The sequence below is a fragment of the Mustela erminea genome, chromosome 6, assembly GCF_009829155.1.
Source record: "Mustela erminea isolate mMusErm1 chromosome 6, mMusErm1.Pri, whole genome shotgun sequence".
Lineage (NCBI taxonomy): Eukaryota > Metazoa > Chordata > Mammalia > Carnivora > Mustelidae > Mustela > Mustela erminea.
In genome coordinates, this window is record NC_045619.1 from 27,267,149 (window position 1) to 27,282,135 (window position 14,987).

General features: G+C 41.6%; 1 protein-coding gene across 1 annotated transcript in view; it reads right to left on the bottom strand.

The window, feature by feature from the left end:
* Positions 1 to 14,987, bottom strand: part of PLEKHG7 (pleckstrin homology and RhoGEF domain containing G7) — a 65,718-nt gene that overhangs the window by 29,244 nt on the left and 21,487 nt on the right. Inside the window, 1 exon segment of the mRNA XM_032347730.1 lies at positions 11,467 to 11,507. Within this exon segment, the coding sequence (XP_032203621.1) occupies positions 11,467 to 11,507 (41 nt within the window).

Consider the following 14,987-nt stretch of genomic DNA (forward strand, 5'->3'; position numbering starts at 1 on the left):
ACTGGATCACAGCCCCTTAGCACCAGAAGTGCTTCAGATATTAGTTCAACTCTTCGTTTAGCAGATGACTGAATAAAGCCCAGACTGTTAAAGGCACTGCCCAACATGATAATTCTCTGCGAGAGAATACCAGAATATTCAGAAACTCTAGTTTCCTTAGAATGGAATCACCCACTTATTTTTTTCAAATTATTTATTTATTTTTATTTATTTTTAAAATTAACATATAATGTATTATTTGCCCAGGGGTACAGGTCTGTGAATCATCAGGCTTACACACTTCACAGCACTCACCATAGCACATACCTTTGCCAATGTCCATAACCCAACCACCCTTTCCTTACCTCCTTCTCCCCGGCAACCCTCAGTTTGTTTTGTGAGGTTAAGAGTCTCTAATGGACAAAACAAACTGGGGGGTGCTAGGGGTAGGGGGTAGGGAGAGGGTGGTGGGGTTATGGACATTGGGGAGGGTATGTGCTGTGGTGAGTGCTGTGAAGTGTGTAAGCCTGATGATTCACAGACCTGTACCCCTGGGGCTAATAATACATTATATGTTTATAAAGAAATTAATAAAAGGAAAAAGAGTCTCCTGATCCCATCTTGTCTCATTTTCCCTTCCCTACCCCCCAAGCCCCCCACTTTGCCTCTCAAATTTCTCATATCAGGGAGATCATATGATAATTCTTTTTCTCAGATTGACTTATTTAGTTCAACATAATGCCCTCTAGTTCCATCCACGTTGTTGTAAATGGCAAGATTTCATTTCTTTTGATGGCTGTATAGTTTTCCATTGTATATATATATCGCTTCTTCTTTATCCATTCATCTGTTGATGGACATCCAGGTTATTTCGATAGTTTGGCTATTGTGGACATTGTTGCTATAAACATTCGGGTGCACATGCCCCTTCGGATCACTACATTTGGATCTTTAGGGTAAATACCCAGTAGTGTGATTGCTGGGTTGTAGGGTAGCTCTATTTTCAACTTTTTGAGGAAATTCCATACTATTTTCCAGAGTGGCTGCACAGCTTGCATTCCTACCAACAGTATGGGGGGGGGTTCCCCTTTCTCCGCATCCTTGCCAGCAGCTGTCCTTTCCTGACTTGTTAATTTTCCATTCTGACTGGTGTGAGGTGGTATCTCATTGTGGTTTTGATTTGTATTTCCTTGATGCCGAGTGATGTGGAGCAGTTTTTCATGTGTCTGTTGGCCATCTGGATGTCTTCTTTTCAGAAATGTCTGTTCATGTTCTCTGCTCATTTCTTGATTGGATTATTTGTTCTTTGGGTGTTGAGTTTGATATGTTCTTTATAGATTTTGGATACTAACCCTTTATCTGATATGTCATTTTCAAATATCTTCTCCCATTCTGTCAGTTGTCTTTTGGTTTTGTTGACTGTTTCCTTTCTGTGAAAAAGCTTTTGATCTTGACGAAGTCGCAATAGATCATTTTTGCCCTTCCTTCCCTTGTCTTTGACAATGTTTCTTGGAAGAAGTTGCTGCAGCTGAGGTTGAAGAGATTGCTGCCTGTGTTCTTCTCAAAGATTTTGATGGATTCCTTTCTCACATTGAAGTCTTTCATCCATTTGGAGTCTATTTTTGTGTGTGGTGTAAGGAAATGAATGGTACAGTTTCATTTTCTTCATGTGGCTGTCCAATTTTCCCAACACCATTTGTTGAAGAGACTGTCTTTTTTCCATTATATATTCTTTCCTGCTTTGTCAAAGATTAGTTGACCATATATTTGAGGGTCTATTTCTGGGCTCTCTATTCTGTTCCATTGATCTATATGTCTGTTTTTGTGCCAGTACCATACTGTTATGATGATGACAGCTTTGTAATAGAGCTTGAAGTCTAGAATTGTGATGCCACCAACTTTGGCTTTCAACATTCCTCAGGCTATATGAGGTCTTTTCTGGGTCCATATAAATTTTAGGATTATTTATTCCATTTCTTTGAAAAAAAAAATAGATGGTATTTTGATAGGGATTGCATTAAACATGTAGATTGCTTTAAGTAGGATAGACATTTTCACAATATTTGTTATTCCAATCCATGAGCACGGAACATTTTTCCATTTCTTTGTGTCTTCCTCAATTTCTTTCATGAGTACTCTATAGTTTTCTGCATACAAATTCTTTGCCTCTTTGGTTAGGTTTATTCCTAGATATCTTATGGTTTTGGGTGCGATTATAAATGGGATCAACTTTTTAATTTCTCTTTCTTCTCTCTTGTTGGTGTATAGAAATGAAACTTGTTTCTGTGCATTGACTTTATATCCTCACACTTGACTGAATTACTGTACAAGTTCTAGAAGATTTGGAATGGAGTCTTTTGGGTTTCCACATAAAGTATCATATCGTCTGCAAAGAGTGATAGTTTGACTTCTTCTTTGCCAATTTAGATGCCCTCAATTTCTTTTTGTTGTCTGATTGCTGAGGCTAGGACTTCTAGTACTGTGTTGAAGAGCAGTGATGATAATGGACATCTATGCCATGTTCCTGACCTTAGCAGAGAAGCTCTCAGTTTTCCTTCATTGAGAATGATATTCACTGTGGGTTTTTCATAGATGGCTGTGATAATATTGAGGTATGTACCCTCTATCCCTACACTTTGAAGAGTTTTGATCAAGAAAGGATGCTGTACTCTGTCAAATGCTTTTTCAGCATCTCTTGAGAGTATCATATGGTTCTTGTTCTTTCTTTTATTAATGTATTGTATCACATGGATTGATTTGCGAATGTTGAACCAGCCTTGCAGCCCTGGAATAAATCCCACTTTGTTGTGGTGAATAATCTTTTTAATGTACTGTTGGATCTTATTGGCTTGTATTTTGGTGAGATTTTTTTTTGTATCTGTGTTCATCAAGAATATTGGTCTGTAATTCTCTTTCTTGATGGGGTCTTTGTCTGGTTTTGGGATCAAGGTAATGCTGGCCTCATAAAATGAATTTGGCAGCTTTCCTTCCATTTCTATTTTTTAGAACAGTTTCAGGAGACTAGGTATTAATTCTTTAAATGTTTGGTAGAATTCCGCTTGGAAGCCTTCTGGTCCTGGGCTCTCTTTTCTTGGGAGATTTTTGATGACTGCTTCAATCTCCTTACTGGTTATGGGTCTGTTCAGGTTTTCTATTTCTTCCTGGTTCAGTTTTGCTCTAGGAATGCATCCATTTCTTCCAGATTGTCAAATTTACTGGTGTGTAGTTGCTCCTAATATGTTCTTTTAACTGTTTGCATTTCTTTGGTGTTGGTTGTGATCTTTCCTCTTTCATTCATGATTTTATTTTAGTCCTTTCTCTTTTCTTTTTGATAAGTCTGGTCAGGGGTTTATCAATCTTATTAATTCTTTCAAAGAACCAGCTCCTAGTTTCGTTGATTTGTTCTACTGTTTTTGTTTGTTTGTTTGTTTTTATTTCATTGATTCTGCTCTGATCTTTATTATTTCTCTTATCCTGCAGGGTGTAGGTTTTCTTTGCTGTTCTTTCTCCAGCTCCTTTAGGTGTAGGGTTAGGTTGTATATTTGAGACCTTTCTTGTTTCTTAAGAAAGGCTTGTATTGCTATATACTTTCCTCTCAGGACTGCCTTTGCTGTGTCCCACAGATTTTGAACTGTTGTGTTTTCATTACCATTTGTTTCCATGAATGTTTTCAATTCTTCTTTAATTTCCTGGTTGACCCATTCATTCTTTAGAAGGATGCTGTTTAGTCTCCATATATTTGGGTTCTTTCCAAATTCCCTCTTGTGATTGAGTTCTAGCTTCAGACCATTGTGGTCTGAAAATATGCAGGGAATGATTCCAGTCTTTTGGTACTGGTTGAGACCTGATTTGTGACCCAAGATGTGATCTATTCTGGAGAATGTTCCGTGTGCACTAGAGAAGAATGTGTATTCTGTTGCTTTGGGTTGGAATGTTCTGAATATATCTGTGATGTCCATCTGGTCCAGTGTGTCATTTAAGGCCTTTATTTCCTTGTTGATCCTTTGCTTAGATGATCTGCCCATTTCAGTGAGGGAATGTTGAAATCCCCTACTATTATTGTATTATTGTAGATGTGTTTCTTTGATTTTGTTATTAATTAACATGGGCTGCTCCCATGTTAGGGGCATCGATATTTAAACTTGTTAGATCTTCTTGTTAGATAGACTCTTTGAGTATGATATAGTGTCCTTCCTCATCTCTTATAGTCTTTGGCTTAAAATCTAGTTGATCTGATATAAGGATTGCTACCCCAGCTTTCTTTTGATGTCCATTAGCATTTTAAATTGTTTTCCACCCACTCACTTTAAGTCTAGAGGTGTCTTTGTGTCTAAAATGAGTTTCTTGCAGACAGCATATTGATGGGTTTTGTCTTTATCCATTCTGATATCCTGTGTCTTTTATTTGAGGGCATTTAGCCCATTTACATTCAGCGTAACTATTGAAAAATATGAATTTAGTCCCATTGTATTTCCTGTAAGGTGACTGTTACTGTATATTGTCTCTGCTCCTTTCTGGTCTACTACTTTTAGGCTCTCTCTTTGCTTAGAGGACCCCTTTCAATATTTCCTGTAGGGAAAAGATTCCTTTTGTTTTTGTTTGTCCTGGAAGGTTTTTATCTCTCCTTATATTTTCAATGACAGCCTAGCTGGATATAGTATTCTTGGCTGCGTGTTTTTCTCGTTTAATGCTCTGAATATATCATGCCAGTTCTTTCTGGCTTGCCAGGTCTCTGTGGATAAGTCTGCTGCCAGTTTAATATTTTTACCATTGTATGTTACAGACTTCTTGTCCTGGGCTGCTTTCAGGATTTTCTCTTTGTCACTAAGACTTGTAGGTTTTACTATTAGATGATGGGGTGTGGATCTATTTTTACTGATTTTGGGGGGTTTCTCTGTGCCTCCTGAATTTTGATGCTTGTTCCCTTTGCCATATTAGGGAAATTCTCTACTATAATTCACTCCAATATACTTTCTGCCCCCCTTTCTTTCTTCTTCTTTTGGAATCCCAATTATTCTAATATTATTGCATCTTATGGGATCTCTTATCTCTCAAATTCTCCCCTCGTGGTCCATCCAGTATTTGTTTGTCTCTTTTTTGCTCAACTTCTTTATTCTTTATCATTTGGTTCTTTTTTTTTTTTTTTTTTTAAAGATTTTATTTATTTATTTGTCATAGAGAGAGAAGCGAGAGCAAGCACAGGCAGACAGAGTGGCAGGCAGAGGCAGAGGGAGAAGCAGGCTCCCCGCCAAGCAAGGAGCCCGATGTGGGACTCGATCCCAGGACGCTGGGATCATGACCTGAGCCGAAGGCAGCCGCTTAACTAACTGAGCCACCCAGGCGTCCCTATCACTTGGTTCTATATCACTAATTCTCTCTTCTGTGTCATTTATTCTAGCAGTAAGAGCCTTCATTTTTGATTGCACCTCATTAGTAGCTTTTTTAGTTCTTTTATTTCTCCAGAAAGAGCTTTTATTTCTCCAGACAGTGTTTATGTAATATCTTCCATGCCTTTTTCAAGTCCAGCTAGCACCTTGAGAATTGTCATTCTGAACTTTAGATCTGACATATTACCAATGTCCATATTGATTATGTCCCTAGCCTTCAATACTGCCTCTTATTCTTTTTTTTTTTTTTTGTGGTGTGTTTTTTCACTTTGTCATTTTATCCAGATAAGAATATATGAATGAGAGAATAAAATACAAAAAGGGTGGCAAAGACCCCATAAAAATGTACATTAACCAAATCAGAAGAGATCCCGAATCAGGGGGAGAACAAAGGTAATGAGAAGTTAAAAAAATTTTTTTTTAAAATTAAACAAAAATATATTAGACTGGTGAATAGAACAGAGCCATGCACTTGATTTTTGAGTGTATTTTGGTCTCTTAAAAGAAACTACCTCACTACCTCCCAAAATTTTTAAGAAAGAAAAACTTATATATATACAAAAATAAGGGTAAACATGATGAAGGGTTAGAAGATAGCTGTAAAGATGAAAATTTAAAAAAAATTCTAAAAAAGGAATTGATAAGATAAGTTGATTGGAAAAAGAAAGAAAAAGAAAGTGGAGAGTATTTTCTCAGGCTGGAGACTAGAACAAAGCCCTGTGCTAGATTTATGGTATATTTTGATCTATTAGAAGAAATTGTATCCAAAAATTTTTAGAAGAAAAAACCCTATATGTATACAAAAAATAAAGTTACAGTGATACAATGAAGGATAAAATATGACTATAATAATGAAGATTTAAAAAGATTTTTAAAAGAAAGGTATTGTTAAGATAAACTAGTTAAAAAAACATTAAAAGAGGAAAGAGGAAAAGTTTAAAAAATCAGAATAAGAAAAAATAAAATTAAAAAATTTAATTAACTTTGCAAGACTAAAGAATCATGGAGAGAAAGCCATGAGTTTCATGCTTTGCTTTCCCCTCCTCTGGAATTCTGCTGTTCTCCTTGATCAGTGAGCTTGGTCTTGGCTAGATGTTCTTGCTGATCTTCTGGGGGGAGGGGCCTGTTGTAGTGATTCTCAAATGTCTTCCCCCGAGGTGGAATTGATCTGCCCTTGCAAGGGGCTGGGTTAAGTAGTCTTTTTGGCTTTGATCTTGGGAGCTTTTGTTCTCTGAACTCTTTCCGTAGAGCTCTGGAGGATGGGAATGAAAATGGAGGCCTCCCAATCTCCGGCCCAGAGGAGTCGAGAGCTCGGGGCCCCACTCCTCAGTGTGCCCTCGTGGAAAAGTGCCCAGTCACTCCTGAATGCTCCAAGCTCATTCAACCTATGACTGAGTGTTTTTGTCTCTGGCGCACAGCCCCATTTGGAGTCTCTAAATCCAGCAGATTCCTGCCTCCAGAGAAGGAAGGTGAGTCTCCTCAGATTTGTCACTTGTGGGGTACCTGCTCAAAGAGCAGTGGCCTGACTGTACTGCAGATCACAGTTTAAGGTAACCCTGAGCTGAGAGCTCAGTCCTTGGCTCTGTCTCTGTAGCTGGCTTCCCGGCTCTGATACCTGCAAACTCTGCTATACTCAGACACCCCTGATCTTTCAGTGACCCCACGGGACCTGAGACCATGCTGTCCCCATGAGGGCTCCACCCCACTTAGCCTCTGGAGTGATGTCCCTCAGTGGAGTGGACTTTTAAAAGTTTGGAATTTGTGCTCTGTTGCTCCACTGCTTGCTGGGAGCTGGCCCTCCATGGTCTATCTTCCCATCCCTTTGGATTCATTTCTCTGCATGTCCTACCTTTCAGAAAATGGTCGATTTTCTGTTTCTAGAATTGCTGCTCCTTTTCTCTTCGATCTCTGCTTGGGTTTGTAGGTGTTCAGAATGGTTTGAGAACTATCTAGCTGAACTCCTGCAACCTGATATCATCTCAATCTGCTACTCCTCTGCCATCTTGACTCCTTGCTCCATCCACTTATTTTTGTGATAGTTTTTATTTCTCAATAATATTAGTTTTAAAAATCTGATTACAAAGGTTATTGCCAAAAATTTGAGAAACAAAGACAAATACAGAAAATTGAAGTTACCCATAATCTCTATGCCTAAATAACTGCTGAAAATCTTTTTTCTGATCATATTTGTAAGTAATTTTATTGGTATCATATTTACACATCCTTTTGTGACTTGGTTTTTAAACTTCATACGTTTGACCATTGTACATTTTCTTTTGACTTATTCAGTATTCTGTTGCAAAATCTTGAATTGCCCACTTAACTTCATTTTACCAGCTAAACTAGGAAAAACCTCTCATAACAATATGGAAGGTTTTCTAAAGTCAACGTGCTGCATTTCAATATAAGTGTTTACCAGAGATAATTTTCTTAACATGTTCTATAGTCTCAGACATGATGCTTGGTGCTTGATTGTGGATCTAAGCAATTTTGTGGAGGTTACTCAGTTTGATGGGTTGTGAGGAAGAGAAGACATGGATTATCTGGTCTTGTGGTTAGATGACTCCTCTCAGTGTATCTGAAAGGAGACCTGTAATAGTTCTAGAATGTGCTCAAGGCTGGTTTTTCTGGTAGGGTTATGGCCCTGGAGAAAGAAATCTGTTAGAGGCTCATTAACTTCCACAGTAGCAAAGGAATCTTACAGCCAGCTGGAGAACTCCTACAGCAATTGGGACATATGCCTTTTGTTGATGTCTGAAACCATAGCGACTGCGTGTTGTGGAAATTTAAAAACTCAGCAGCCAGTTGGAAAATAAAGAAACCAGGACAATAGAAGCAGTGTTGGGGCTGTGGGAAAGTGGGCGCCAGCCCTCTATCTTGAGGGGCACTCACTGTTACTTTCCATGGGTCTGACCAGCCTCCTGACCAGAGCGCTGGGCTGACACACCAGCGAGAAGGGAGGGGACAGTCCTCCTAGAGGCCACATTAACTCTTTAGAGTAAGACAACCATTGTTGGGGGTCTTGTTGTTTCTGCTATGACTGCATGGGCTAGGAGAAGCCATGAGAAGCATTTGAAGTATATTTGAAAGGAGATAGAGGACAAAGAAGAGAAATAAGCCAAGGTTAGTTTTGGGGTCTCAAACTTAATGACTAAGATGCATTTGCAGTGGCCACTGGGGTCACGAAACTGGAGCAAAATGGACAGAGGTGGGTGGATACATTTTAGAGTGGTTGACCCAAAGATGGTATTGAACTGGTGAGAACAGGAAGATTTTTGAGAGCTCTGAGGAGAGAAAGAAGAGAAGACTGTCCAGGTCTGACTGTGGAGCCCCACAATTGAAGAAGCAGGGCAACATCAGGATGGAAACAGACTCAGAGCTAGACGTTCTGGGACCCCTGGGGGTCAGTCCCCACCTCACCATTGAAGAGTGATGTGACCTCAAGCAAGCTATTCAACCTCTATGAACCTCAGCTTACCTGTTTGCAAAATGGGGACAGTAAAGTAGGGTGTTTATTAGATTCCTGTGGATTATCATTTCTAGAGATATGAATTCCTTGATAAATAAGGCTAAAACGATAAAGGAGCAAGTAGACAGGCTGATTTTAAAGGGAGGAAATAATGTATCCTTTTGAAAACGAGGCTTTGAGAAATGAATTTGCCTTCATTACGGAGAACATTTGCTGAAGTGTTTTTTCATTCCACTAATTATTTCCACTGCTGCCTACCTACCTCCAACACCATGCAAACCGTTTAACATATTTTTTCCCCTAATTTACATGTCATTCCCACTTTCTCAATTGCGAGTTGGTGACGGGCATCTTGGTGCATTAGTTATCTAGCCCAGTGCTTGGCCCGTATGGTCACCCCGCATGTGTGGAACATGTTGCTTCTTTAGGGGGGAAGAATAGATCTATTAAACCTAAAAATAGATTGGTCATCTTAGAGGAGTACACGTGTAGGAGGATCCCTTCCTCATGTAGGTTTCTCCCTTCTCTTTCCCAAGCAGCTCTTAGAGCTTTCCTGCTCTGGAGGAGAGCTGGGGAGAGATGCCCTTTCTCCTGGGACCTCAGACCTGACCGGTAACCAGCCCTGCCTCCATTTATATGAGGAAGGAGCCTTGGAAAGAGAGCTTCAGATCTGCCAGGAGAACAGTCAAATCATGTCCCTAAATAGGGGCAAAACTGATGAGCAACAGCCCTGGTAACAGATTTTTACTAGTAGTTAGGCTGTGTCCCTACAAACTGAATGCTGGTGTCCTCTCAGATTTCATATATTAAAGTCCTAACCCCCAAATGTGATGGTATTTGGAGATGTGTCCTCTGGGAGGTAGTTTGGTTTAGATGAGGTCATGGTGGTAGGGCCCCTATGATGGGCCCTGGGCCCTTATCGTAAGAGGAAGAGACAGCAGCGTGCCCCTCTCATCCAGGTGAGGGTGCAGTGAGAATGTGGCCACCTCCAAGCCAGGAAGAAAGCTCTCCCTGTAACCCAGCAATGCTGGCACCCTGACCTTGGACTTCCCAGCCCCCAGAACTGTGAGAAAGGAGTATTTGTTGTTTGGGTGACCCAGTCTGTGGTAGTTTGTTGTAGCAATCCAAGCTGATGAAGATACTCACACAAATTTGTTATGCTTGAAAGAATTATAGGTAAGTCACTCATACATTCAGTTATAAGAACAGATGGTTTTCCAAATCCCAATGAAAATCATGCTACCAATAATATGGCTAGTTACTGATTGAGGGTTTGCCACAGGGCCTGTTCTGGGGTAAAGCTCCCCAAACATTATTGGACTCACTCATCATGACCCCATTCTGAGGCTGGTGTTATTCCCACAACCCCTTTTACAGGGAAGGACCTGAAGCTGAGGGAGGGTAACCCATTTGGTCAAGGTCACAGAACAGTAATTGGAGTAGTATAGCCTGGAACCCCAGAGGACTTATGATTTAACCCCAGGACTTAAAAAAATATATCAGTGTGTCTGTGTCCACAGATGACAAAGTGATTGGAGGCCATATGGACAGATTTTTTAAAAAAAGATTTTATTTAGGGGCACCTGAGTGGCTCAGTGGGTTAAAGCCTCTGCCTTCATCTCAGGTCATGATCTCAGGGTCCTGGATGGAGCCCTGCATGGGGCTCTCTTCTCAGCAGGGAGCCTGCTTCCCCCCCATCCTCTGTCTGCCTCTCTGCCTACCTGTGATCTCTGTCAAATAAATAAAATCTTTTAAAAAAATATTTATTTATTTATTTATTTATTTTGAGATAGAGAAAGAGAGCACAAGCATGGGGGCATAGGGAGCAGGCAGCAGAGGCAGAGGGAGAAGCAGGCTCCCCACTGAGTGGAGAGCCCAACATGGGGCTCAATCCCAGGATCTGGGATCATGACCTGAGCAGAGGGCAGCAACTTCATTTACTGAGCCACCCAGGTGCCCCCAGATATTTTTAATAGAATGAGACACGGCCACTACCCATATGGCTCTATTGCTCTACACACGGCAGGTGTGTAGACACTGTAATGAAGGGGTCTGAAGGAGAGGCTGGATGGTGGCCAACCCTTGTTCTAGGTAGTAAAGAATCAGGGATCACTGGTTTTGATTTGTAACTTTTCAATAATTGATGGAGCCAAGAATGAAATTTAAAAACCTACTAGGACTCATCCAGCTGGCTTTCCCAGAAATAGACGCATAACTGTGGACTTTGCTTCTGTAACATCTCATTAATTTTTCAGTATTCGCAATGTGTGTGGCGCTGATCACAACCTGAGCTTACGCTTGTGCAAGTCGACTTCAACAAGCGAGCTGTTTCCTAAGTGGTATCAAGTGATAAATTGGGAGTTGGAAACCATCACAATATTAGGACTGCTGTTTTTTTCCACAGAGCTCATTAGCCACTGGCAATTAGCATCTTTCGCTGCACAAAATGGCATCATTTGGCATGTTCTGCAGCCAGTACCGTGGATGTGACGATATCATTTAAACTCCACGTGCCATCTGCTATCAAGCAAAGATATAGTAGGATGAAGGAGCTCTTCAGCCGTCCCTTAGTTTCTTAGCGACAGAGAGGCTTAATTACAACAAAAATGACAATGCGCAACACAGCACCACTCCTCTCTTGGAGAAAGGCCATCTTGGTTTTCTGGATTCTGCTGAGTGAAATTAAAGAAAATATATTAGTACTTCAGGGAACTGGTGACCCATCAGTTCAGTGCTTTACAAAGCCTGCTTTTTCAAATGAGCCCAACAGAATTTCTCCTGCTTTACTTCTCCCCTTGAGAGTCACAGAATGAATATTTATATTTATGCAGATGAGCAAATAAAGCAATGTCGTCACTGAGAAGTTGGCATCCTATTGCTATCTTGAGGTGATACTGTTCTAATTTTTAACTAGAGTATTTTTTAGCTTTCTTTCCCCCATCAATTAAAGAGAGATAAAATGTAATAAAGATGTTCAGTAATTTCCTTTAAGACAGAATGTCATGTTTATGCCGTGCTTCCATAAACCATGTCAGCATACGCAAATTCAGTAGCCTGACCAAATGTGATACCCAGAGATTTCGTTGACCTGATAATCCCCAAGTGTGATCAGGAAGACCCCCGAAATAGGGGGCCATTAATACATGTTACCCATCTTTATTCCAGGGCTTTTTGTTGCTGTTGGCCATCATCCAAAATAGTCCTTGGGAGTTTCTTTAAGTTGCAAAGAAAGTCATCATCCAAGAACACACAACACATTATTGTGATTATCAGAAAGTAGAGTTTAGATTCTGGTCTCTTGATTTTCTTATGTCATTTTCTTCAATGTGTCATGGTCCTCAGAAAAACCTGGCAACTGTCTCTTAGGTTTAGGAGAAATGAGAAAGGGTCTCCTGGCTCCATATATGAAATGGTTGCCTTCTGGGTCTATCTCCTTTCTGTTAAATTAATCAGGAGACTGCATAACATTTCCATCCAACGAAAGCAATTACCCAAGCAGCATTTTACTACAAAGGATGTGCTTGAGGGGCCTTCCCTCCTGGAACCCTGAAAGCAACCTGTCTAGTTGATTATCTCACTCATTCTGACCACCTTATTGATCTCTTTAAAGGGGAGATTAGGTGGAATGTCCCTCGGGGACAAACAACTTCACCACTCTTAGCCCTCAGAGGCCTGGTGGTAAATTTTTATGTCCAATTTGAACTGCAGTAATTGGGGTCTCTGGTCTTAGCAATTTCTCTCTGCTTTTCTAACTTTGGGGATAACTTGGGGGCCTCGGGAAAGATTCATGAGTATTTAGAAGGAGATTTCAAGTCTTTATAGAATCCACGATCTTATTATCTGTATTAAATATTAAGTCTTGCCGGATCAGAATCTCTATTTCAACAATATCTTTAGGTGACACATTTGAACATCAAAGCTTGAGAAGCACTGCATTCCCCCCTGATTTGGGGACTTTGGAACTCTATTCTAAACTCCTGGAGAAGGGGGTAGAGAGGGGTATGGTGGAGGATGTGTGTATCTTTTACTATGTGGTATTTACTATGAGGCTAAGCACACAACAAAGAATAATTAAAATGATTTCAAAGCACTGTGTGTGGTGCAAACTTTCCTGGGCTCCTTCCGCACATAAATGCAGGCAGAGCCAGGTCCCTCTCAGGTCTGAGGTCCCACGGGAAAGGGGATTTCCCACCTGCTCTCCGGAGCAGGGCTGGATGGGAGATAGAAATAAGACTTTGTGCCTTAGCACGGGGGTTCTCAAACTTTCGTTGTCATCAGAATCACTTGGAGGGCTTGTTAAAAACAACAGATTGCTCTTTGAGGGGCTCCACCCCTAAAGTTTTTAATTTAAAAGGTCTGGGCAGGGCCCTAGCATCTGCATTGCTGACAAGTTCCCAGTTTACTACGGAGGCTCCTGGGCTGGGACTGCCAACCTCTGGGAGACACGACTCTAGGTGTGAACCTATTTAGAGCCTTTGCTCTAAACACGTACCAACCAACTTCCATTAAGTGGGATGCTGTCTTTAGAACTAGTCCTCATTCCTAGGGGTCTGTCCTTGAGCAGATCACCTAAGCCCTCCAGCTTGGTTCATGTGGGTTGGTACGTCCTCTGAGACAATGGGTGTTCGTTGGGGTTGTTGCGTCATATAAGGCGGGAGAGGCTTTCACCTCTCTTTGGATCACCTCTCTTTGGATCCCCAAAGACTGAGGAGCGAACAAATGTTAGTTGTGGTTGATTCACTTATGGCTTCCGGGTCCTACACAGAAGCTGGGGCTGCACTCCTTACAGATGGAGGCTGATGCAAGCCCGAGGTTGGGGGGTGGGGGTTGACTAGCAGTCAAAAGCCTAGACTCCATGTGCCTGACTCGAACCAGATGACACCACGGCTAGGTCACTTCTTTCTGAGTCCCACCTTCCCTTTTTGTGGATGAAGGATGAACTTGGTGGTTTTCCAGCTAGGCTGCCTGGGGTCTAGGGCTTCTGGGGATGCCTTGAAGGTGAGCCCGTGGGAATGCACCCAGACTGGATTTCCATACAAGGTGGTTTTTATGAAAAACAGCTCCACTAAAAACAGAACCAGCTTAAAAACTACTAGGAAGGGGGCACCTGGGCAGCCCAGAGGGTTAAGCACTGGACTCTTGATTTTGACTTGGGTCATGATCTCAGGGTGTGATCCAGTGGACTCTGGCGTCCCACACAGGAGGGAGTCTGCTTCTCTCCTCTCTCTCCCTCTACCCCTCCCTCTGCTCGCTCAATCTCAAATCAATCAATAAATCTTAAAAAAAAAAGTCATTAAAAAACACTACCAGAAAGGTGATCTTTATTTAGCATTCAAAGTTCCCCCTCAGAATCATGGAGAATGTACCCAGAAGAGCACATTTGTTCTTTTCTCTCACCATTGAGGTGAAGATAGGGAAGATTATGCCCTCAGGCTTCCTGTCTCTCATCTGCTCTGAAAGTGATCTGTTGTCACCCAGACCTCTGACTCCATGTGCCACCACCCTGGAGCACCACTATCTTCTTAGTGGTGCCATGATGAAGGCCAGGAGTGGGGTGTGGGTGGCATCCCAGCCAAGCTGGGAAGCTGCCCCTACCAGCGCAGAGGGAGCATCTGCCCCGCGACGGTGCCAGTCTCTGGTCGACCTGTTCTAAGTCCTAGATCCGGTGTAAATTATTTGACAAGAGGAGTTTTTGAGAGAAGACACATACCTTGCCCATCTCTGGAAGTTAGTGCCCAGTTCCAAGACTGGTATTCAGCTGGGTCTAGTAGTTCCCAGCAGGTGCCTGTCCTAACTGGTGAGACGTCAGTTCCTAAACAGTTAGGGTATGTGTCTTACTAGTTTTGACGTTGGTTCTAAGCAATTAGGGCACGTGTCTTACTAGTTTTGAAATATTTTGAAAACCTCCTCCCTTAGTTGTTACAATGGCTCTCCCATAGCAAGCACACAATGAAAGGAGGTTGAGCAAAGGCAGAAGCAGAAGTGGGTGGCACAGGGAATGGGCAGCTCCTTCAGACACCAGGAGACTCCAGGGGAGACCCCCCCCTTCCCAACCTGCCATGTACTCACTCCCTTTTGGAACCTTACTGACCGCTCACGATTTTGACTAACCCCCAAACAGGGGAGCTCACCTGGACATGTCAACACAAACG